Source organism: Vicugna pacos, chromosome 9, assembly GCF_048564905.1.
Source record: "Vicugna pacos chromosome 9, VicPac4, whole genome shotgun sequence".
Classification (NCBI taxonomy): domain Eukaryota; kingdom Metazoa; phylum Chordata; class Mammalia; order Artiodactyla; family Camelidae; genus Vicugna; species Vicugna pacos.
The window spans coordinates 14,760,594-14,783,707 of NC_132995.1; the positions used below are offsets into that span (position 1 = coordinate 14,760,594).

The 23,114-nt window shown below is 37.4% G+C and overlaps 1 protein-coding gene across 1 annotated transcript in view; it reads right to left on the reverse strand.

Annotated features, from left to right (window-relative positions):
- The window catches only part of LOC107035306 (ankyrin repeat domain-containing protein 26-like), a 51,689-nt gene that overhangs the window by 8,871 nt on the left and 19,704 nt on the right, over nt 1-23,114 (reverse strand). The window contains exons 17-26 of the mRNA XM_072966413.1: nt 21,481-21,735; nt 18,961-19,034; nt 17,075-17,797; nt 14,826-14,980; nt 12,965-12,998; nt 12,549-12,690; nt 9,927-10,140; nt 8,699-8,801; nt 7,555-8,052; nt 5,945-6,100 (exon numbers count right to left, since the gene is read on the reverse strand). Of these exons, the coding sequence (XP_072822514.1) occupies nt 5,945-6,100; nt 7,555-8,052; nt 8,699-8,801; nt 9,927-10,140; nt 12,549-12,690; nt 12,965-12,998; nt 14,826-14,980; nt 17,075-17,797; nt 18,961-19,034; nt 21,481-21,735 (2,354 nt within the window). The remainder of the gene's footprint in view (nt 1-5,944; nt 6,101-7,554; nt 8,053-8,698; nt 8,802-9,926; nt 10,141-12,548; nt 12,691-12,964; nt 12,999-14,825; nt 14,981-17,074; nt 17,798-18,960; nt 19,035-21,480; nt 21,736-23,114) is intronic.

A 23,114-nucleotide genomic window follows, 5' to 3' on the forward strand; every position in this document is an offset into this window, starting at 1 on the left:
CAATTAATACATCTTGCAAATATGGATTCGAATGCCATAAGCCTTTCTCTGGACTACAAATATTTTATGCTAGTTTGAATTGCATTCCAAGGAGCAATGAATGACTTGCAGGGTTAAGGAGAAATCCATTTCCTTGTGTAGTAGTTTAGTAAGATGACCCATATATTTTTCTAAACAAACAAACAAAAAAGCCTTAATTCTTGGGATCCCCTGTTACTCTCCACCAAACAAGAGAACATACTCAGCCAAAACAAACAAAAACCTTGCTGGGGTTTCAGTGACACTGACTTGGGAAGAAGCACATTCCTTCAGATAGGAGGGATATTTGGTAAGACAAGGCAGGCAGAGGTGGTGGTTGTAAAACATCTCTACAAATTCCTTGACAATTCCCCTGTGAAATTCCCTCTCCTGAAATATGTACTGACCTCGGCATCTGGTTTCTAGGGGACAGAATGTGGGGGCACTGCTGTGTGATTCCTAAGGCTAAATAGCTTCTGACTTTCACTCTGTAGGGACGCTCACCCTTAGAACCCAGCCATAACATTGTGAAGCCCAGGCCACCTAGTGAGCCTTTGTACACGCAGTTGTCCCAGCCTATGGCCCCAGCGAATGTCCTTAACCAAAGCCAGCTCCAGCTTCCAGACATGTGCATGAACAAGCCTTTAGATTATTCTAGGGCCCGCTTGATTCCAACTGGAGAAGAAATAAGCTGGCTCCACTGAGCCTTGTCTAAACGCAGGTTTGTGAACCAAACAAATGCTGTTTTGAGTCACTGGGTTTTGAGGTGGTTTATTATATAACTTATTAGCAATAAATAACTGGCACAGATATTGATATTAAAAATGGGGTGCAGCCATTAAAAAAGAACCAAAAAAGTGGGGATGCCTTTGAACCTGGAGGTAGGTGGAACCTGAACAGATGTAGAGAAGAGTAAGAATGAAAACCCAAAGTGTCCATGAGACTGTTAGTGGAAGCCTGGGGGCCTTTGAAGGGCTGAGGAGGAAGGCTTCTAGGCCAGGGAAGAAAATGACACTGAAACCGGAGGAAACGGGACGCTTGCTACCAAAGAGTTGAAAGTAAAATTCAGGAGAGAGGTAAGCTAAAACAAACAAACAAAAAGATTATTAAATACAAAGGAAGCAGGACCCAGTGGGTTCAAATGTCTGTATCCCATTTAAAGAACTGCCACATGCCCAATGGTCACATAATAGGTAAACAGAGAAATGGCTTCTGGGCTAAGATCAAATCTAGGGTGCTGCCAGGAAAACACAGTCTAAAGATGAAGCCAAGACTTTGTTAAGACCTTGGATAGATTTAAGGTGCTGCCTCAAATTCCTTTAAAGATCTTAACAACATAAGAATTTTAAAGGCATGGTCCCCCAATAGCTTCACAGGGAGCCCAAGATGAAGAGCTTATCTCAAAAAGACCTATGAGGGTAGCTTTTCCAATGGCATGAACCCAAATAAAATTCACAGGAAACTCAAAGTTTTAAAGAGAACTGTGCAAGCAAAATCACTGCCTGCTAGCTTGGACTGAAGGAGACCAAGACAGTGCAAAATGAGATGAGGTCTTTGGGTTTTTCTTAGAAGGTCTACAAGGAGGAAGCTGGCTTGAGAGAACTACTCAGCTGTAAACATAGGTCATTGCTCAGGAAAGGGACAGAACCAAGAGCTCAGAGAGGGCAGTGAAGGAGAATTCCTCCCAGGGTTAGGACTAAGTCCTAATCAAAGAGCCAGCAGCAAGCATCAGGCTGCATTTCAGAACTGCTACAGACCAGTGTGCCTCCCATCTTCCAAGTGTGAGTGAGGGAGTTTGTGTGGTGGTAAACACCCAGTCCCCTTATCCTCAAGCCTTAGCACTGAGAGGAGTGTACCCAAGGGGCTGTCCTCTAGAAACCACACCCAGGAACCTCATCCCCATCTGGACCTGATGAAGATGGTAAAGTAAGAGCCTGGACTGGAGCCTGAGCCTAACACCACAGCGACCGAGACCTGCTGGGGAACTGAGAAGGGTTAAGGGTGTTTCTCATATGGAAGCAGTAAGAAAACATTGTGGCTAGTGAGTTTTTGAATGGTTTATGCTGGTTTTTGAACGTCTCCATAAATTTTCAAAATTAATTCCATAAAAAAGGTGGAATATGGGTCAACCTTAAGTGACTTGCTCCTAATGAAGGCAATACAGTGAAGGTGGCACTGGGTGAACTGCAGGGCTAGGTTTGAAAAGGCATTTCAGCTTCTGCCTCCCTCTTAACCCTGGAACCCAGTCTTATGTTGTGGGCAAGCTCAGGCTGCAGAGCCAGCTTAGGTGTTCCAGGGGAGGGGGCCCAACTGCCTGCCCCAGCAAAGCTGCAGCCAACTGCCAACATCAACCGTCAGACATCAGTGGATGAACCTTCAAGTGCTGCCAGCCCCCCGCCTTTGAGCTGCCCCACCTGAAGCTGAGAGGAAGAGAGGCCAGCTGTCTTGGCCACACTTTTCCTAAGTGCAGATTGTGAACAAAATAAATGCTTGTTTAAGCCACTGAACTTTGGGGAGTTTGTTAGGCAAAAACACATAAACGGAAAAAAGGATGACAAAAGATAAAAAGAAATGTAACTTGTATACAGTAGAAATTGGCCTCCTATAAACTGTAATGTAATAAACGTTGAGATTAACTTAAAGACAATGTGCTGATGAGAAGAAGCAGATAAAGAAAGACCTAAGAACTAGAGAGAAGGAAGATTTTTTAGAGTTCCCTTCAATTACAAAATCTTATAAATAGGCATGTATGCCTCTTTACAACTTCCCCTCAACTTTGAGGATAAGGAAGCCTGGTAGGCAAGGAGACATAGGATTTGAAGACTAATAATTGAAAAACAACTAGAAATAGTCAGTTTACTGAAATCAGCCTCTTTACCTCATTTCAATTAACTGAAACTCTAAGAGACAGGCAGCTTTGAGAACTTACTAATCTAACACTCACTCTTCATTTTCCTTTCCTCAGAGAGAAACTAAAATATCATGGAACCATTTTTAATCTTCTCAGTAGTAAAACAAATGCAGTGTCCTTTGGCGGTATTTAAATTAAATACAAGTTTTCCTTTACCTTACTTAAAGCTTGTTTGTAAGGGAAGGTAAGACTGTCTCACCTTTATGCTGTAGCACAATGCTTCTCCATATCACACAGATTGGCTTTGAACTTTTGAAATTCAAATTACTAATCTGTTATCTGTTTCTGATAAACTGATTGAATATTATCTGATTTTTAACAGTTGTACTCTTGAAAATTTTTCCTTGGATGGGATGAAATATTTATTTCATTAATTATGCACTAAGCTATAGAGTACAGCTAGGCATCTCTCTTTTTAAGTAAAAGGATGTACACACAGGGAGCTGAGAATACAGGATCTACATCAAGAGTAGGATTGGCAGCAGCATTACACACAAGAATGAAGCCAAAAGAGGATTTCATTGTGAACCACAAGATAATGGGTTAGAGAGGCTTCCAAAGATGAAGGTTGAATTCATTTTTTCCAGGCTTAACCTTTTGCTTCTGGATAGTGAAATCTATGGATAAGTCTGTTAATTATAATGAGTGCAACGTAATGAAGTATATTGCAGACTGAATCAGTAGATCCCATGACCATGATTTGATAGAAACTGGAGTGAAGTGGGAGGTACTGGGTGAGAAACTAAAGGTCTGAATGGGGTGTCGGGGGGAAGGAATGGACTTTATCTTTGCAAGCCTCCTTTCTGTCATGTCACAGAGTCAGCAAGGCATAAGCTGGCCACACGCTCCTTCAGGAAGCAGCAAATCTCCACAGAAGTAGAGGTACAGACATTCCTCTACACTGACTTTCTATTTTTATGTAAAACAACTGCTAATGTGCAAGATGACTCGGAAAGAGTTCTCATAACATCTGACTTGATACTGACATAGGACAGACATAGATCAATGCATCACCAATGAGAATCTAAAAGAAACCCTCACATTTACGGTCATTTGATTTTCGATATGAGTGTCAAGTAACTGAATGAGACAATAATAGTCTTTTTAACAAACGGTGTGGGACAACTGGATATCCACATGCAAAAGAACAAAATTCGACCTCTACCTCATACTATATGTAAGAATTAACTTGAAAGAACTAAAACTACAAAATTGTTAGAAGAAAACACAGGTGTGTGTCTTCATGCCTGGATCTGGCACTTGTTTCTTAGATAGAACAGTAAAAGACAGAAATAAATTAACTGAACTTCAACAATATTAAAAACTTCTATGTTTCAAAAGACACTGTCAAAAGGTGAAAAGGCAAGTTCCTGACCAGGAGACAGCACTGGAAAATCCTACATCTGATAAAAGATTTGCACCCAGGATACAAAAAGAACTCTTACAATTCAATCATGAAAAGACAATCCAATTTTAAAATGGGCAAAAACCTGAACACACAGGTCTTCAAAGAAGATACACAAATGGATAAGCAAATGAAAAGATCAGCAACATTCTTAGTCATCAGAAAAATGCAAATCAAAACCACAAGGGGATGCCAACTCACACCTACCAGGAGAGCAAATGTCCAGCGTTGACAGGAATGCATAGAAATTGGGAGAAAGATATACTTTGGATAAAAATGTTAGATGGTGCAGCCACTCTGGAAAACACTATGGCAGTTCCTCAAAAGGTTACACAGAGTTACCATATGACGCATATGACAGCATTTCCATTCTTAAGTCTATTCCCCAAAGAAATGAATACATGTTTACACCAAAACTTGGACAGAAGTGTTCACAGCAGCATTATTAACAATAGCTAAAAAGCAGAGGCAACCTAAAGGTCCATCAACTGATGGGTGGATAAATGGTTTAGCCCCACAACCATGTAATGTTTGACAATAAACAGAAATGGAAATACTGACAAGTACTATGACATGGGTGAACCTTGAAGACGTTACGTCAAATGAAAAAAGCTAATCATGAAGGACCCACAGCATGTGATTCATGTGAAACACCCAGAACAGGCACATCTATAGAGAGAGAAATCAGACTGGTGGTTGCTGGGGGCTGAGGGAGATGGTGGGCTGGGGGTGATGGCTAAGGGATGCAGGCTTTCTTTTTGGGGTGATGGGAATGTTCTATAATTGATTGTGGTGACAATTGCACACCTCTGAATAATCAAGGAGATACTAACTATGCATCCTAAATGGGTGAATTCTATGATATGTGAATTTTTTTTTTTTTCGTTGGGGGAAGTAATTAGGTTTTACTTACTTATTCTGAGAGGAGGCACAGGGGATTGAACCCAGGACCTTGTGTATGCTTAGGATGCGCTCTGCCACTTGAGTTATGCAGTCCTCCCTATAATATGTGAATTATATCTCCATAAAGTTAAAAAAGAATCCAAAGGCAGGATCTAGACCATTTTCTTAATTCTCTATTTTGGGTGTACCTACACGATCTGAATTTCTCCATGCTTTTACAACACTTCTAAAGTGAAAAGGAAATTAAGGCAATGCCTAATTGCAACTGGTTTGTATAATGACTTTTCTGCACAAGTTATCCTGAAATCCATGTAATCAATACACACAGATTCTATATCCATTCACAAAAGTGAGGAGGAGACATGACAATTTTCTGGACCATGTCATGAAACATTATCCTCTGATTTTATCTAGCTTGCCTCACTGTGGTGAGAGATCACTAAAAAAATACTGTTTAATAGGATAAAAGTTAACTTCTGTGAGGAAAGATGTATAATTTTCAACTTCTCTAAGGGTAAATATTGTAAGAAAAAAATATATAAAGAAATGGCAGAATGAGAGTCAAAGTTTAAGAAACAAGGGCATCATAAAGATAATAAAGCTGTAATTATAATGAAGATGCAAAAGAAAGCTGTCCCTGAACAGCTAGTGTCCTACAACACTCTGCACTGCACATTCACGGCTGACGTGCTTAATTTCATACATACTTGGTCTGCAATTTGATTTAATTTCCTCTCTAAATCCTGTGTCTTATTTTCTATATCAGTCTGATGATGTGCTGTTGTCACCTCCAGGGAAGCTTCCAACATGGACACTTTCTTTCGGGTGTCAGTCAGTTCTTGTTGAAGCCGTCTCACACAGGCCTAAAAAGATAACCCTGTTACTGATGTTTAAGTCACCTTATCATTAAGCTAAATTAATAATATATAACTCCAACATATGGACTTTGAGAACTGTCCCCTCAGACCTCAATTCACCTTCTTTTCCCCATAGGTACACATCCCTCTTTACTGTCTTATGTTAAAGACACAGAAGGCATGACTCCCCTGACTTATTGACAGTAAGTTAACTTAGACAATGGCTGGATGCAGCAGCCATTCCCTGCCCCTCTTAGGAAGTGGCCGAGCTTTACCCCCACTGAAGTCTCAAACAGAAAGGGGTGTGCGGGTGGGATGAGTGGTGGTAAGTTCCACCCTGTGGAACATTCTCCCTCTTTCTCATTAGAGGCTTTAGTTCAGACTTCACATATTCAATTTGGTGCTTAAATCCTGCCAATAGACTCCTAGTTCACAATAAAAATGAGGTTATTCCAATGGCCTTTGGGGACCCTAGACAACCTGGCCTCCCCCACCTCTGGGACTGCAGCTCCCACATCTCCCCCCACCCCTCCCACTCACTCCCTTCCTGCCACTCAGGACTCTGGCCACTTCTCCTCAGTCTGCAAATGGGACACCAATGCCAAACTCGTACAGCACAGAGCGCTCCAGTTCCTCTGTACTGGACAAACTTAGATCCAAATGACAGTAACTGAGCCTTGGAATGAGAATTGTGAGCAAATTATTTGAAAAAATGTTCAAAGTAAATTATAAATAAATGGGGGAAGACTAAGGCAAACCCAGTTTTGCTAAAATTCACATTTGTCCCAAATTATGTCTGAATGAAAAGTAGATGCCTTTAAGGAGTGAAGAGGTCACAACAATATATGATTTGAGACGGAAATATTTCTAAATTTAATTCCAATTGACATAAATAAAAATAAAATTTTATCAACTAAAAATGTATGAAAAGCTACTGAAGGAAAAGTACTACAAGATACAGCATTTACACATCGGTTCATCTGGGAAAGCTGGATTTGACTGTCAAAGTATCCACACAACTGAATCTTCTCTCTCTCTCTCTCTTTCTTTTACATTTTTTGTTCACACAACTGAATCTTAACTTCAAAATACACATTTTAGGTATGAGCATTTCATTTATCTGCTTCATCATGATACTAAAATGTGGTGACAGAAAAATTAAAATGATATGGGTAGTATAAGACTAAATTGCTAATACCTGTCTGTATCTGTCAACAACTTACAGCTTAATCTCTTAAAATTTCAGGCGACAAGGCATATTTCCTCAAAGTAAAGCACCTCTCAGGTCTAATTTTTGTTTGCTGGATACAAGATATGCTTTTAGGCTGCTTTACAGTGTATTTATTTCTAGCCCACACATTTTTAACATTCAACCAGTTTCATCATTTAGCTTTCATGAGACACTACTTTGAATTTTCTTTGAGGAAGTCTGAAAATTAGTTCTGTTTCTGGGTACTTACTTGCATTTCTGCTCTGTCAGTTTCATACTGATACATTCTGTCTTTTACACATTTGCATTCATTGATTAATTCCTTGTTTCCTTCCTCCAGCATCAGAAGTTGTTTACGCGTGGCTTTACTCCGACGATCTGGAAACGGCTCTGGGATATTAATTGTCTTACTTTTGGCTTCATTTTGAGCAACTTCCAGTTGCTGTCGAAGCAACATGTTTTCACTTTGTAGTTCACACAATCTGTCCTCCAAGAATGCCTGCTTTGCAGCGTATTTATTGACTTTCCCTTGTTTGCGCTGATACAAGGGTTCAATTTTCTTGTTTGAACACTGGGCTTGGCTTTGGTCTCTATGCCCACATTCTAATACCGTCACTGGTCTAAGAGCTTCTCTTCTGGGATGTAGCTCAATTTCCGGGCCACGGTATTGACTTTCAGCTTCAGGAAGTTGCGGAGGAAGCACCTCGCCATTATCTTTTGGGTCAGACACCTCAAAATTCATTGTGTCCTGTGAATGAAACCACTCATCTCTTACTCTTTGTACTGTACTCAATAAGCTGACATATTACAATTTCCTTTGAAGTGAAAGACTATTCTCTAAGTTTATACAACATAAAGTTTGCAATAACTGGATATCCAACTGGAAAAACTTAAGGTGGATACAAATCTCAAACTTTATACAAGCAGAAATCCCCCAAAGTTCAAAAATTTAATTAAAGACCATGAATCAATGAAAGTAAAAAAGAAATCACAAAAGAATGTTTAATAAGCTCAGAACTGGAAAGGCTTTTCTTTCTCTGAAATACAACAAACCCAGAAGGCTTAAAATAAAAAATGAATAAATCTGACTACATTTAAAAATTATATCTGATACCTAATCTTTACAGCTACCCCCTTAGTAAGAGCCTTAGCTCTGATTATATAACAATTTACCTTCCATTCATTCATTCAGAAAAGACACAGAGCTTCTACTAGATGCCAAGAACACCAAGAAATTAGTAAGTTAAGCTCTAAATGTCACAGTTCATATTTAGGATGAGATAACTTTTTAAATTTGTTTTAAATGAAAATATAGATTAATTCAAAGGAATATTATAAATAATATTGATGAAACAGTGTTAGAGATAAGAAATTTTCACCTAAGAATAATTTACCTGACTCGGTTTATCCCTTCTGCTCTTCAGTTCAAATTTTAGTGGTTGGAGAGTGCTTTCAAGTTGCTGTTTCTGCAAAACTTGTTCATTGTATTGTTTCTCCCTGAAAATTCATTTTGTTAGAAAATAAAAAGTTCATTTTATGATCTGGTTCTTCACATGCCAGTTTATTACCCTAATGGAATTTCTCTGTTCTCTCTTTTTTTTTTTTTTATTTCTAAGTCTGTCATTTTAAATTCCTCACTTCAATTTCTCCATAAATATATATATATTTGAAAAGTAGCAATGAAAAGACATAATGCTACTGAGTTTCAGTCAAGAGTAACTCTGGTGAATAGTGTAGGAAAGAAATTTTGCAATTATTCAGTAAGGTATGAGTTGAAAACTACCCTTTTTTTGCCCACATAGTCATAAATTACTCCTTTATTAGAACAGAGAGTTTAGTTACTAATTAAGAGAAGTTGCTGTTTAGAAACAAGTTTATAAGTTCATGAGAAATAAAATTTCAACTTCATGAAATATTACAGGTACTCCTAAATGATCTACAGTGGGAGGTAACATCCACAGATGTCTTTTCCAGAACACAGATCCCCGAATTAGCATAATGCAAGGCGAGGCTGGGGAGTCTACTAGCTGATGCCCTACACTTTGTGTTTCTTCTTTTGTAACACTTTGAACTTACCTATTTGACTATTATTTATTTAGTAAATCATTTTTAAATCCCTTTTGAAACAAGGCAGGATCCATAGTAAGTAACTAAACAATACAGAGTAATCCGTGTTTTCAGCATAGACCTTTGAACTGATCTTATCTCTGCATGAGAGAGATGCTGAAGAAACCTAACAGTAATCATTTTCCACTTTACTGTTTAGTCCCTGTTTTCATCTATCAATAATAAAACTGCATAATTTTTTTTAAGTTTCTGCCTTGAGACAATTGTTCATTTCATAACTCTGCAAGTGGGAATGTAAAGTACTATAAACTTCCTGGAGGACAATTCGGAGATAAGGATCAAAGATCTTTTTTTAAAGAAATATAGAATGAGGAGATTTTATATATATATATTGCTGTGTTATTTCCAAGAGTCTCATATTCCACAATAGTAATGAAATTTTCTCCCCTGTAAAACCCCAAACGGTCAGTGAGCAATTATAAGACTTCTCCTGCATATCTACAGTATTAAATATAAAGAGTTCAAATATTTCTTTAAAACCAAGAAATTCAGTACCTCATACTGCAGAGCTCTCGTTCCCATGCCACATTTTGACGTTCTAACTGTGAATTCATTTCTCTTGCTTCCAAAAGCTCTTTTTGTAGCTTGTTTACCTTATTTTCCATTTTTTTAACTGTTCCTCTAAGCAGTTCACAGTCAGATTCTTTACATTCTATTAAGCTTCTGAATGAATGAACTGCATTCTGAATTTTCAATAAGGTAACATAATCTGCATAAGGAAGAAAACACAAATAGAAGTAAAATGAATGAGTAATTTTTGTGTATGAAAGACTGTGCATTTCGCATTCACTCATCCATACATCGAACAGTTGGTACTGAGCATCTATTTGGTGGAAGACATTCTTCTAAGCTCTGCAGATATTAAAAGAATGACAAAGTAATATTGTGAACATTATGTAAATAAATTTGACAATTCAGATGAAGTTGGTAAATTCCCCGAAAGAGAGAAATTACAAAAGCTCAATTAAGAAAGAACACATAAGCTAATAAGCCCTATATCTTAAAAACCAAAATGAAAGTCCTATTTAAAGACCTGGCCACAAAGAAAACTCCAGTCCCAATGGTCACACTGGTGAATTCTACCCAATATTTTAGGAAAATTTAATACCAATTGTACACAAATTCTCCTCAAACAATGAAGAGGAAGAAATATGTCCTCATTCTACAAAACTAGCATTAACCTGAATCCAAAACCAGACAAAGATATTACAAGGAAGAAAACTAATGTCATGAAAATGGAGGTAAAATTTCTAAACAAACATTAGCAAGTTAAATCTGACAATACAGGATAATTCATCATGGCCAAGTGAGGTGCATCCCAAGAATGCAGGGCTGTATTAACACGTAAAAATGGATTAATGTTATTCATCATATTAACAAACTAAAAAAGAAAGATCATATGATCATGTCAGTCGATAAAAAGAGGCACTTCCCAAACTTTAACATCTATTCCTGATAAAAACTTCCAGCAAACTAGGAACTAAGAGAAGCGTCTTCACTATGACAAAGATCTGTGCCAGCTCTACAGCTGACACCATACGCAATGGTGAAAAGCAGAATGCTTTTCCCAGAAGGTGGGGAACTGGACAGGAATGGCTCCTCTTACTCCTCTATTCAGCACTGGGCTGGAGCCAGTGCAATCAGGCAAAATAAAGAACCGAAAGACATCTGGATGGGAAATGAAGAGGTAAACCTGTCTGCTAATCAGCGGGGAATATGATAACATGGTGCGAGTCAGCTAACTCCAATCTGTGGGCTGGATTGCTTGCTTTGGTAAATAAAGTTTTGCTGAAATACAGCCACATCCATTAACTTCTGTATTGTCTATGGCTACTCTTGTCATAACAGTGACAGAGCTGATTATCTGTGACAGAGAACGTATTTATTGGCTGCAAGTCTTACATGTGAACTATCTTTAGTAAGACAGTAGTTTAAAGAAGAAAAAGCTGGACCATCTTTGGTTACATAGAAAATCTGAGAGAATCCATAAAAAGGCTACTAGAACTAATCAATGGGCTCAGCCAGGTTGAAGGGCACAGAGTCAGTATACACTAATCAGCTGTATTTCTATAATCAGAAACTAAAATTTGTTATATTATTTTAAAACAAACAAACAAATAGAAATATACTACTTACAACCGCACTAAAAAATAAGAAATACAGGTAAACTCATGAAGGATGGAAAGACCCAGACACTAAAAACTCTAAAATATTACTGAGAAAATCAAGGAAGACCTATATAAGTGGAGAAATAAACTTTGTTCGGGGTTAAAAATTCCATATGGTTAAGAAGTCAATTCTCCCCAAATTAATCTACAGATTCAACATAATCTACATCTAATTTCTAGGACACTAGCAGACTTTATTTTTTCACATTGACAAGCTGATTCTAAAATTCATGTGGAAAGAAGGGTAATAAAATGAAACACGATGAAGCCAGAGGACACTGGCCTTTAACCATGGAGCTGTGAAAAGCAGGAGCTGGATTTTAAGCAAGGGGGTAACAGAGACCTGAATTTTAAAAACTATCTAGTAACCACGGTTGCGGTGTAGCCCAAGGTCCCAGGAGGTGGAGCGGCGGAGAAAGAAGTCCTGAGGTGATTTCAGTGTTCTAGGAGGGAAGCAGCAGTAACCTGGCCTTGGGTGAAGGCGCAGGAGCAGCGGACTCAGCACAAAGCACAGGGAGTGGGAGCGGTCACAGCCCCTGGCTGGCAGCGCACAGCGCGTCTGCTTCTGCCTTAACACAAAGCAGGTTTCTGGGGGGGGGTAGAGGGTGGGAAGGGATAGACTGGGATTTCAAAATTGTTGAATAGATAAACAAGATTACACTGTATAGCACAGGGAAATATACACAAAATGTTATGATAAATCACAGAGAAAAAAATGTGACAATGAGTGTGTATATGTCCATGAATGACTGAAAAATTGTGCTGAACACTGGAACTTGACACAACACTGTAAAATGATTATGAATCAATAAAAAATGTAAAAAAAAAAAAAAGCAGGTTTCTGAGACACAGCGGACTGTAAGGTGCCCGTGCGCCCTGGGCAGTACTGGGTGTGCACACGTCACCGCGAGATACTTAAAAAGGCTTCGTAGTCATGCGGGGGTCCTACCTTTTCTCTCCAGGCCAAGTCGTTCGATCAGCCTCAGGGTATTCTTATAATTAGGGTAAGGGGACTCGCAGTCCTCCGAAGCTGTTTCCGGTGACAGAGTTAAGTCATCGAGGTCACCCACAGAATTCACCTGCTCTTTGACCTACAAATAAATAATGCTATTTTGCAGTGTCTCCAACATAGTTATAAAATATGCTCAGTGTATTGAGGTGATAAATATCCATCTTTGTATGAGAGCAAAAACACAGACACTTCTTGAAAGAACTGATTTTTGTCAAAAGGCTAACTTTATCAATAGTGTTTCTAAATTATTTTTAAGTAAATTTCTCTACAACAAAGGAGGATTTTCTGTTTTTCCACTCTTATAAATTTTTTTACTACAGGATAATATTTTTATAATTAATATTTTACTATACCTTGTCCTTTTTAGCAGATGTTTTCTTTGAAGACCTAAAAAAAAAAAAGGAAGCAATTCATTTCAGCCAAATACTAAATATTGAAAATACAAGAAATATGTAAACCTACTATTTTTTATATAAAATATTTGCATTGATAATTAATTTTCAATTAAAGGGATTAAACAAAAAATGGAAACTGTAAATTAAAGGACAAAGAAAGTATATCAAATAGATTATTAACGAACTATTAAATTTACATCAAGCAGACAAACAAAAGAAAAGGAAAAACATAAGTTTACGTGCATTATTTGATAGGAAAAAACATAGCAGGATTTTCTTGTTGTTGTCATTTTCAATAAAAACTGGTATTTAAGGCACTAAAAGCTATTTGGAAAGTATTACTTAAGTCCTTATAGGAAAGAAACCCTTTTCTAATAATCATGAAATTAGCTTTCTCGAGGACTTAGTATGCAACAGCTATGCATTATTATCAGCACTTTACATGTCTTAAAGACATTTTAATCCTCTCAACAATCCTGGGAAGTAGTAATACAGTAGGTACTTTACCCAGGAAGAAAATGAGGCCCAGAAAGTCTAAATCACTTGCCGAAGCCCCTGTGTCTGCCCAGAATTCCAATCCAGGCAATCTGGCTTCAATTCTTGCATTTCACAATATGCTGAGAAAGTAATATTTATTTTTAAGTATTTTTAACTAATATAGTAAATGAATCTCTATTATTATTCTATGTCTAAGTGTAGTTATAAATAATAATTTCTGGGGCATATATCCAGAAGGAACCCTACTTCAAAATGACACCTGCACCCCAATGTTCATAGCAGCACTATTTACAATAGCCAAGACAACAGCATAGAGACATGCTCTGCAAACTACCATCTTATCATTAAAAAATAAAAGAAAGGGAACCCCCACGAGCCCCACATCCCCCTTCAGTTATCACCCAGTCCTCTCCTGCCTTCCCAGTGAATGTTCTCTAAGGGGCTGTTTGGACCGATTCACTGCAGCCTGGCTTCCATGGGGACATATTATTGAAACTACTTCTGATCAAAGGCACTTGTCCTCATCTTAACCTTTCGGCAGTGTTCCTCTGATAGTTGAGAAATCCCTTGCCTAGGCCTTTGCACTATATGATGCTGTTCTATTTCCAGAGAAGGTAATCACTGCCAATATGTCTTCACCTAGAAATAAAGGATTTGTAGATTTTCCCTGCCATGACCTAGATCTCCTTCACTTAAACTGCTGTTGTCATTCATGTGTAGGAGACCACCAGCCAGTGAGGCAGACTTCTCAAATACATGTGAAGTCACAGATGCTTTTAATGTCTGTTTTCCACTTTCATTCTTCTTTACTTCCTTCATTGGCAAGCCAGGAGAGCTATTTTAAAACAATCCATAAAAAACCCAATTTTTAAAAAATAATTCTACTAATAAATTTTAAATTTTTGTAAAATACCAACTCTTACCCATCTGCAGTCATTTATTAATTCACAAAAATGTTATCAAGTGCCAACCATAGGCAAGGAAATACAAATTCTTGCTTCAAAGACAGATATACAATTATGATACAATGTGATACGCAAGAGCTGACAAGTGGAAAGTACTAAGTGAGCATAAGGAAGGCTTTACAGAAGAGGGGAAATAAACAGGTCATGAGCAAAAGAGACAGGAGGCAATTATTCTACCTAAGAGATTAGAATGTGAGCAAAAAGATTAGACTTTTCGCATCTAAGAGTGTCCTTGGAACCTGGAAGGAAGTGTGCAAAATACATGGAAGCAAGTACAGAGATGAGTCTGGGAAGAAATTCTGAACAATACTAGGAAAATAATAATTATCTACTGTTGAATACTGATGTAGGCTTACCTATCAGAATTTTCTTTCTGCAGAGCAGCAAACTGCTGGTCATCAGTTTTTCCCCTCTTCCTCCGCTGAGTTAGTCCTTTACAACAGTTGCCATCACACACGGTTTCTGATCCTTTCAGTTCACCACTTTTGTTCCTGTTCTCTTCTACTTTAACCTTTAGTGAAAGTTTGATACAAAGGGTAATTATTACTTTCTTCATGATAAAGACTTTGTTTTCATTCATTTTTATCATTTGACTCAGAGTTTTCCCTGATTTCAACTGATTAAAATATTTTTGTGCTTCTTTTAATTTTATCATTTCAAGTCATTGAAATGTTTGTAAATTCTGCTTCTTTCTGTTTGAGGAAAAGAAACAGAATTTCCAAAATTTTAAAAGGGCTTTCTTAATGTTGTGCTGTTACAGCCACTCTTCTGCATGTGAATGGCAGAGACAGAGAAATAAAAAGACAAAGGCATAAAATTTGTCCGCTTCTGTCTTTACTACCTAGATTTTGTATGAAACAGCCAGATTTAGAAGATGTCACACCTTGGTGCTTCAGTAACAGAAAGGAAACAATCTCCTTTCTGTGCAAAAGCTATCCTTTCCCCACTACTTTTTATAATTCTTGTTTCATTTGGATCTTGGGGTACCAAAAAAGTGGTGTTAAATAAAACATATAAACCCAAGTTTACTGAAAGGAGCAGCGTGAAACTGATGAATTGCCAGTTAGTGTGGAATTCTGGTAAAGGAATAATGTTTCCCCATTTCACATTCAATAACCATGACCATTTTATAGCTAGAGGGCATGGGAGTAATGAGTGATCTACCTTAGCCCCACTGTCTACTGTTAATGGGAACACAACCAAGAAAGCTCAAGTGATTTGTCCAAAGCCCCTAAAGCAGCAATCTTCAGCATTTCACGGTGTCAAAAGAGATGATACAATTCTATAACACTGAATCTAATAAAGTACCAAATAAATTCATCAAATTGATCAGAGAAGTTAAAAGTGTGACTTTGGCAAAGCTGGTGGCAGGGCTCATCTCCTTTTTCTATTAAAGGAGAACACCTTCAGATTTCTGTCTATCTTTCACATTCTTTGCACTCATACAAAATAACACGCACACACACATTTCAAAAATCCATTGCTAGAAGTAAAGAAATCCATTCAGTGCATCTCAAAACTCAAGATTTCTCCTTTGGAGATAAATACTGATTTTTTTTTTTTTTTTTTGCTGATGGTTCATACTACCTATATGATAAAATCATACATGTCAAAACTTACTACATTTTATTAAATAATACAATTAAGGGTCTGACTCAACAGAAACACCGAAGAGTGTTGATCCAAGAATATGTGGGAGCACATGTGTTTGTTCTTAAGTATATCTCAAAGTGGCCATGATGGCATTCTAAGTGTCCAGTGATCAGTAAGACACATTAGCCCGCACTCACTAAAGCACAGCGAACGGATCAGTTTAGTGAGAGTGTGTGCTTATGTCCCTTCTCTCAGTCAGCGCTTCCCTCCCATTCTATGGAAGTGCAACTTATATTTAAGCCAATAGATTAAAAACAAACAAACAAACCTTGAGCTTATTATATTTCCTAAGCCATTTCACTTGCGTTTATTCTGGCTCAGAAGGTCACGTGGCACACAGTTGAATTACTTTCCCACTTCATACGAAAGACTGACACAGAGACTTATGTTGATTAAGGAACCAAACCCAGGAAAATACTTCCCGGAATTCCTGTTATTTAGATGGCAGAGATAGTCCGTTTCTACACAATTACATATTTAGATCACCCCCATTTGATACATAAGCTATTTTCATAAGTGGAAATTCATATCAGATATGGATCAGAATGGAAGAGATGATTGATAAAGAGAAAAACCAGAGTAGCAGCAAAGGAACCTCTACCTCTTTTTGAAGCTGAATTTTCTTTTTCCAAAGCCAGGAATTCTCCTTGTAACATGCCTACCTCATTCTTAAATCTTTGCATATCTTGGTGTAACTCTTTTAGATACACTTTGTTCTGTTACCATTTGATGGAGAAGAACTCACATTTCCTAATTCGGGGTCCATGATTTTAGAGTTATTAGCACCGCAGTTATCTGCAAGCAATGGCTTCTGGAGCTGGTCTTGTATTGGTTTGGTTTTCTCATAAGCATTTGAAACAGCAGACATATCATGGCTTTTTATCTGAATCATGTGTTTCATCTCACTGGAGTGGGCAAGCCACAGGCCAAAAAGGCTTTTTGGACCACTTACCAGAGGTGTATGTCTGATGTCTGATTTCCAGTGAGTATTTTGGCTCCTTTTTTGTTTTCTTTCTGAACCAAATTCTTGGTCTTCTTTCACCAGAAGTCCAGCTCGGTTCCTTACTTCATTTTCTCTGTCAGTAAAGAAACCCTCCTCATTTTTATTACAACCATGTTCAGTGTCTGGTTTGTCATTTTCAGTTAACTTATTTTCATTTAAATAAAGTTTTGAAGGTGACTGGCAACCACGCTTTGCTGAATCAGACTTGGAGTAAGATGGGAAAACATTTTCAAGACTGGGCTCTTCGTGGGGAAGGATCGCCTGGAATCCTACAGAGACTGAGGCTCCAGGGGCATCTTTTTCCTCAGAATCACATATATTATTTGTCACATTGAAAGGTAGTTCCTTTAAGTCACCATGTAGTTCAGAGTTGTCATGTAGTGACTCTGCCTTACGATGAACAGTAATTTTGCATTTTTCACGGATTTTACTGACTTTCTGATTTAACTTCTTTGTGATAAATTTTGTATTAATTTTCCAGTCTAATTTGACTTTTTTAACCCACATGTCCTCATGCTTCTCCACACAAGAATGTTTTGAAGATACAGGCACGTCCTTTCTGTCCTGTTCCTTATTCATTCCTGGTTCTCCAGGCATTTTTTGCAGATGCACAGGTGAAAGATTAATCTGCCTGATTTGACCTTCAGATTTCTTTTCTTTCACAGTACATGCCTGTAAAACACATTTATCCTTAAGTAGTCAAGTACGGATAAAGAAAAATTAGAAAATAATTAAAATTTAACCAACTTCTTAATCTATGTTTGGCTACTCACAAACTAACAAGTGAAAATAACTTGCTTTAGCCTTGAAATAGGAGAAAAATAGGAAATCAGAAACCTAACTTTGTCATTGTTTGTTTGAACTAAAGAATTCATACATGTTAAATCTTCCAAGAATTAGAGATTAGGTTTTTAACATTACAAAGGCTTCCTCACTAAAAAATAGTTCACTTCACATACCTTAAATAGTGAGCCCCTCCAGTGCATGTAAAGATGTTTTTAAAAGGACAAACAACTGAAGAATAGGCAAACTGTAAATTATTAGGTGCCAAAATCAACTAACATCAATCAGAAAGAGGAATAAATTCCTAAATTTTAAAGCAAACTCTATACTATGATAGTGATCTATCTCAGTGTGTAATCTCTGCATCCATCCAGCTGTATTATACTCTAATATTCACTAGTGAGAATGAATATAAGAATTTTTAATAATATTTACTGATTTCCTACCCTGAAATGAAATAAATTAGAAAGGTTTTGTCTGTTCCCTAACAGCAAAGGTCCAATCCTGGAAGGCTTGATTCTCTTAATAGGCAGTTGTGTTGACTCTATGACCCCTATTCTCTCCCTGATTGTAGATTCTGAAATCAAGTACATAGAGATCGCAAGACAGAAGAAATCTTTCATCTTGGCATCAATGACTTGCAATTTGAAACTGCAAATTTTGGACCACTGGGAATGACTGTTCCTTACATGAAACTAACTCAGTGGTTATCACTGCTATATTGTTTACAATTTCAACTACTTAATCACATGATTTAATATTTGATATCACCTTCTTTATCATGTGAGGAAGTTATAAAAATGGAAGAAGTAAACAATATTCAGGAAGGTTTTTTGCCTCAATTCCAAGGATAAAGTTTAACTATAAATTATTATAGACCCTAACAATACTTTAAGTTTTGTAACTAGATAAAATGCTATTAACAACTAAATATTAAATAATTCTTTATTAACTCTAAAATTCTAGTTTGAAAGGCAATTTCTTTTGAACTGTGTTATTAAAGCACAGAAAACAATATTAAACCAGAACTTTAAATTTACATTTTTACATACCTGTGACTGCTTGTTTTCACTTCCATCAAGTCCTTCTTGCTCTTCCTTAGATGTCATTTCTAAGTCTAGGTCTGCTGAAAAATGAATATGCTGAATTAAAATTAACTACTTAGAACAGTTAGATAAAAGGCATCCTCTTTATAAAAATAGATAAAGAATATTTCATCAATTGACAGTTTAAATTAAGCTAAATCTTTAGCTGAACATTTACTTCTTTAAGAAATACCTCAAATTATCTAAAACTTGAACAAAGTATTTGGGAAATACTAGATGTTACCAGATTAAAGGCACACAAACATTTCAAAGATTCATTCACAAATTCATCCACCAGACATGAACAAAACAAAGAGAAACAGTACAAACTGTAAAAATACAATAGAAACATACAAAGTCACAGTAGACTCTATTCTCTACCTCCTAACTACCTTTTTAACAACATACCAAGCTTCAAGAGCAATGCTACTCATGGCTCCCAAAATTACTGTTACTTTTTATGCTTTTATCTTTCCTTAATCTGATGTTTCCCTCTATTGTTCTGACAAATTCCTTTTCCTCTTTTAAGACTCAGCCTGCTTTCTGAAGTTCTCATTGATTACAGCTATCTTTCTATAGAGACACAGGGATCTCGTTCCTTGGAGCTACCTTGGTACTTCCCAGATTTTTCTAGTGTATCTTCATCAGCTGAGCTGTAAACTATTTCTTTACATGTCTATCCTCTTTGCTCCTATGCTATAGAGGGCAATCTCTTAAAAGTACCTTTATATAAACAGTCTTTATTTATTTTACTCAATAATTACTTATTGAGATCCTGCTTTAGCAGTAGACACTGGAGTTTAAAGAAGAATCTGGATAACAGGTGTCAGGGATGGCTTTTCTAGAGAGAGTGCCTGAGCTGAGACTTCAACAGTGAGGTCAGCCAGCTTCCCAGGAACGCGGCGCAGGAAAGGAAGAGAGCACACAAGGCTGGGAAGGAAGGGAGAGACTCACATGAGAGGGTCAATATTTGTGTGAAATACAGGGCAGGTGAGGAGGGCATCACCAGCAGCTCAGAACACCAGAGCAAAGGACAAACAGGGGGAGCTAGAGATGGAGAGCCAGGCAGAAGTAAGAGCACAAAAGCCTTGCCTGTCCCTGTAAGATGCCTGGACATTAATATGCTTTAAAGAGTGTTTCATGGTCATGTGTGCATTTGAGATAAATCACTCTACCTGCTGCAGGAGGGATGAATTTAAAGAGCATAAAAATAAATGGAGGGAGACAAATTTGAAGGCATTGATAATGCAAAAAAAAAAAAAAAAAGATGCAGGCTTGAACTGAGGGAATGTTTCCAGAAATATTTAGGATTTAAGAGTATCAGGGCCCAGCACAGAATCTTTATTAAATAAATAAATGCATGACTACTGGGTCCCTGGAGAACTAGACTATACTTATTACTACATAAAAGGTATCAACGGAGAAGAGACATGATCTGCATGAACTATTTTCAGTTGCTTCTATTTCTGTTGTAGCTTTTCTGTTTCACATCTTCCCGTGATGAGGGAGCTCATGTAGGTGTCTTAAGTCCTGCTTTCTGGATCTTCCAAGCTCATGAAGAAACAAGACCAAACAAGTCACTTGTTTCATTTAAAAAAACTTTGAGTTTATACCTTGTAGTCACTACTATAGAAGATAATTGAGAATCTTTTGTAAATATGTCATTAATTCTACACATAAAGAAAGAAAAGAAGATAAAACTATAGGAGTAGAAAAATATTGTACGATTTATTTCTACAGCTCTGATCATATCACTGATTAAGGTACTAAATTAATTGATATATAAAGTAGAACACATACTAGATGTGGTTAACCAACAGACTGGGAATCCAGAAGAACTAGAATTGATATTTCATATATTATTCTTAAGTGATAAAGCACTCCTTAAAAACCAATATCCTTTTTGACCTGTCAGCCCATCAAAAATAATAAACCAAGCTGATGCACTATGTGGACAGTTAAGAAGGAGGTTCTGTGTAGCAAATTTTCAATGACTGCCACTACCGCTGGGAAAGCCACTTCTAAAATACAGAAAGTCATAGAATATACTAGAAATATTTTGATATTTATTTGCAGAGGTGCTTTTTCAGTTACACTGAATATAGCTGTAACTACTATTTATAAATTCAGAGCTAGATAAAAATGAAGCTAAGAAACCATACTTTGAGAAGGGAATCTTTGGATGGCCACCTAGGTTTCCCAACCAGTCACAAAGCTCTAGACATCCGTCTCCTACCCGCTCTCAGGAGTGTGCTGAATACTAGTCTGAATGAACTTACTTTCTCCTAACCCTCTTTGCGATTTAATATGCTGCTTTGGTCAGAGGATGAATGTACATGTCATGCCAAAAGGCATTGTCTGGTTGTAGGTTGCGTAAAAGGAGTAAACACAAAGGAGATCCTGCCACAAAATGATTTCTGCAAAGTCAGAGTATGGCGAAGCCACGCACAGGTGGACTATGGCGAGCTCTCTGTGCTGCTTTATTACCTTCTTTGCTGCTTCTGTTCTCTGGCAGCTGTGATTCGCGCAGGCCACGGAGCGCTGCATTTTCTGACAGAGACACGGCTCCAATATTCATCTGCTCTTTATCTACTAGGGCCATCTGCCTCAGTTTTGTGGGTGCTGACTGGTTTGTGGTCACTGATTGTGATACCAATGGACATTTATCCACTTTCAAATGCTCAGCTCTTTGACCAGCCGCATTATTGGGTCTCAAACTAGTACAATCCCAGTCTGAAGGATCTGAAAACAAAGTTTCCACTTATTAGAATGTGAATAACAATACAAACTTGACTAACTCATACAAATTCTCTTTCCAGAGCAGCAGCCCCACGTCCGTCCGCAGCCCCACATCCTCCTCTCCCCCAAACACACTGCTCCTTCCCAGCTGGTTGTACTTTGCATGTCACTGCTGTTCACATAGGGAGCCACTGTCTCTCTTTTTTCTACTTTTAATTCTCTAGCATTACTTATTTGGATTCACGCACACCCTCTATTAAACAGTCTATATTCCATAAGAGCTTTATGAATAAATATGAGTCTTCAACATATGAATTTTTTCATTAACAAAATGTATGTCTAACCAGCCATTTACTGGACGTTTAAATATGCATGGCAGTATTGTGTCCTAGAGACATGGGTTTAAGAAAACTTACTGAATGGTACTACTTTAATTACAATGAGACAGTCTTTCCTCAATGTACCAATATCTTCAGAATTCTTTCTTTAAGGCTTGGATAAACATCGTAAATTTATTTAAGAAAGGATAGCCTTGAGTGACTAATTTTTTCCATATAAAAATAGGATAAGTCTAGGTACAAACTATATCCAAAGAGTGCAGGGTGCCACCAGACAGGAAATATGTAACAAAAATGTTTTCCTTTTTTTAAAAGAATTAAGTTGTCAGATTTAAACTTCTTAAGACAAGTTAAAGAAAAAAAAAGATAAGAAATGTAGAAGTGAACTTTAAAGCCCATTTCATTGCAAGGGCCCCTTTATCATTTCACATCCATGAACCCTGTTTAAAACCGCAGTTCTCAAGTGTCATCTGAGAAGCCCTGAAGCCCCAAGTTCCCTCCATCTAGGGAGTCCACGAGGTCAAAACTATTTTCACAATAATACTGAATGCTATTTTCATTCTCATTCTCCGTTAAGTGTGCAGTGGAGGTTTCCAGATACATGACATGTGATAACATCACAGCTCTAATGGCTACTGGAATGTTTGTGTGTGCTTGTATTTTACATCTTTCAGTTTTATTTTCTAATATACTAAACATCAATAGATACAAACCACTTAAAATTTCTTTGGAATTCTCAATAATTTTTAATCGTATAAAAAGAATCCTAAACCCCAAAACTTTCAGGGTTAGTGTTTTAAAAAATCATGTCTACCTAATATTAAGGTAGGACTAATTACTTCCATCTTTTTTAATAATCAAAGACACCACCCCCTCCCCCACACACACACACTGCTAATCAAAACAGCCAGTTGGCTTAAGATCTTTGGGGTAGGGAAATATCTCATTGGTAGATCACATGCTTAGCATGCACAAGATCCTGGGTTCAATCCCTAGGACCTCCATTAATAAATAAATACAGAAATAAATAAATATCATCAATGT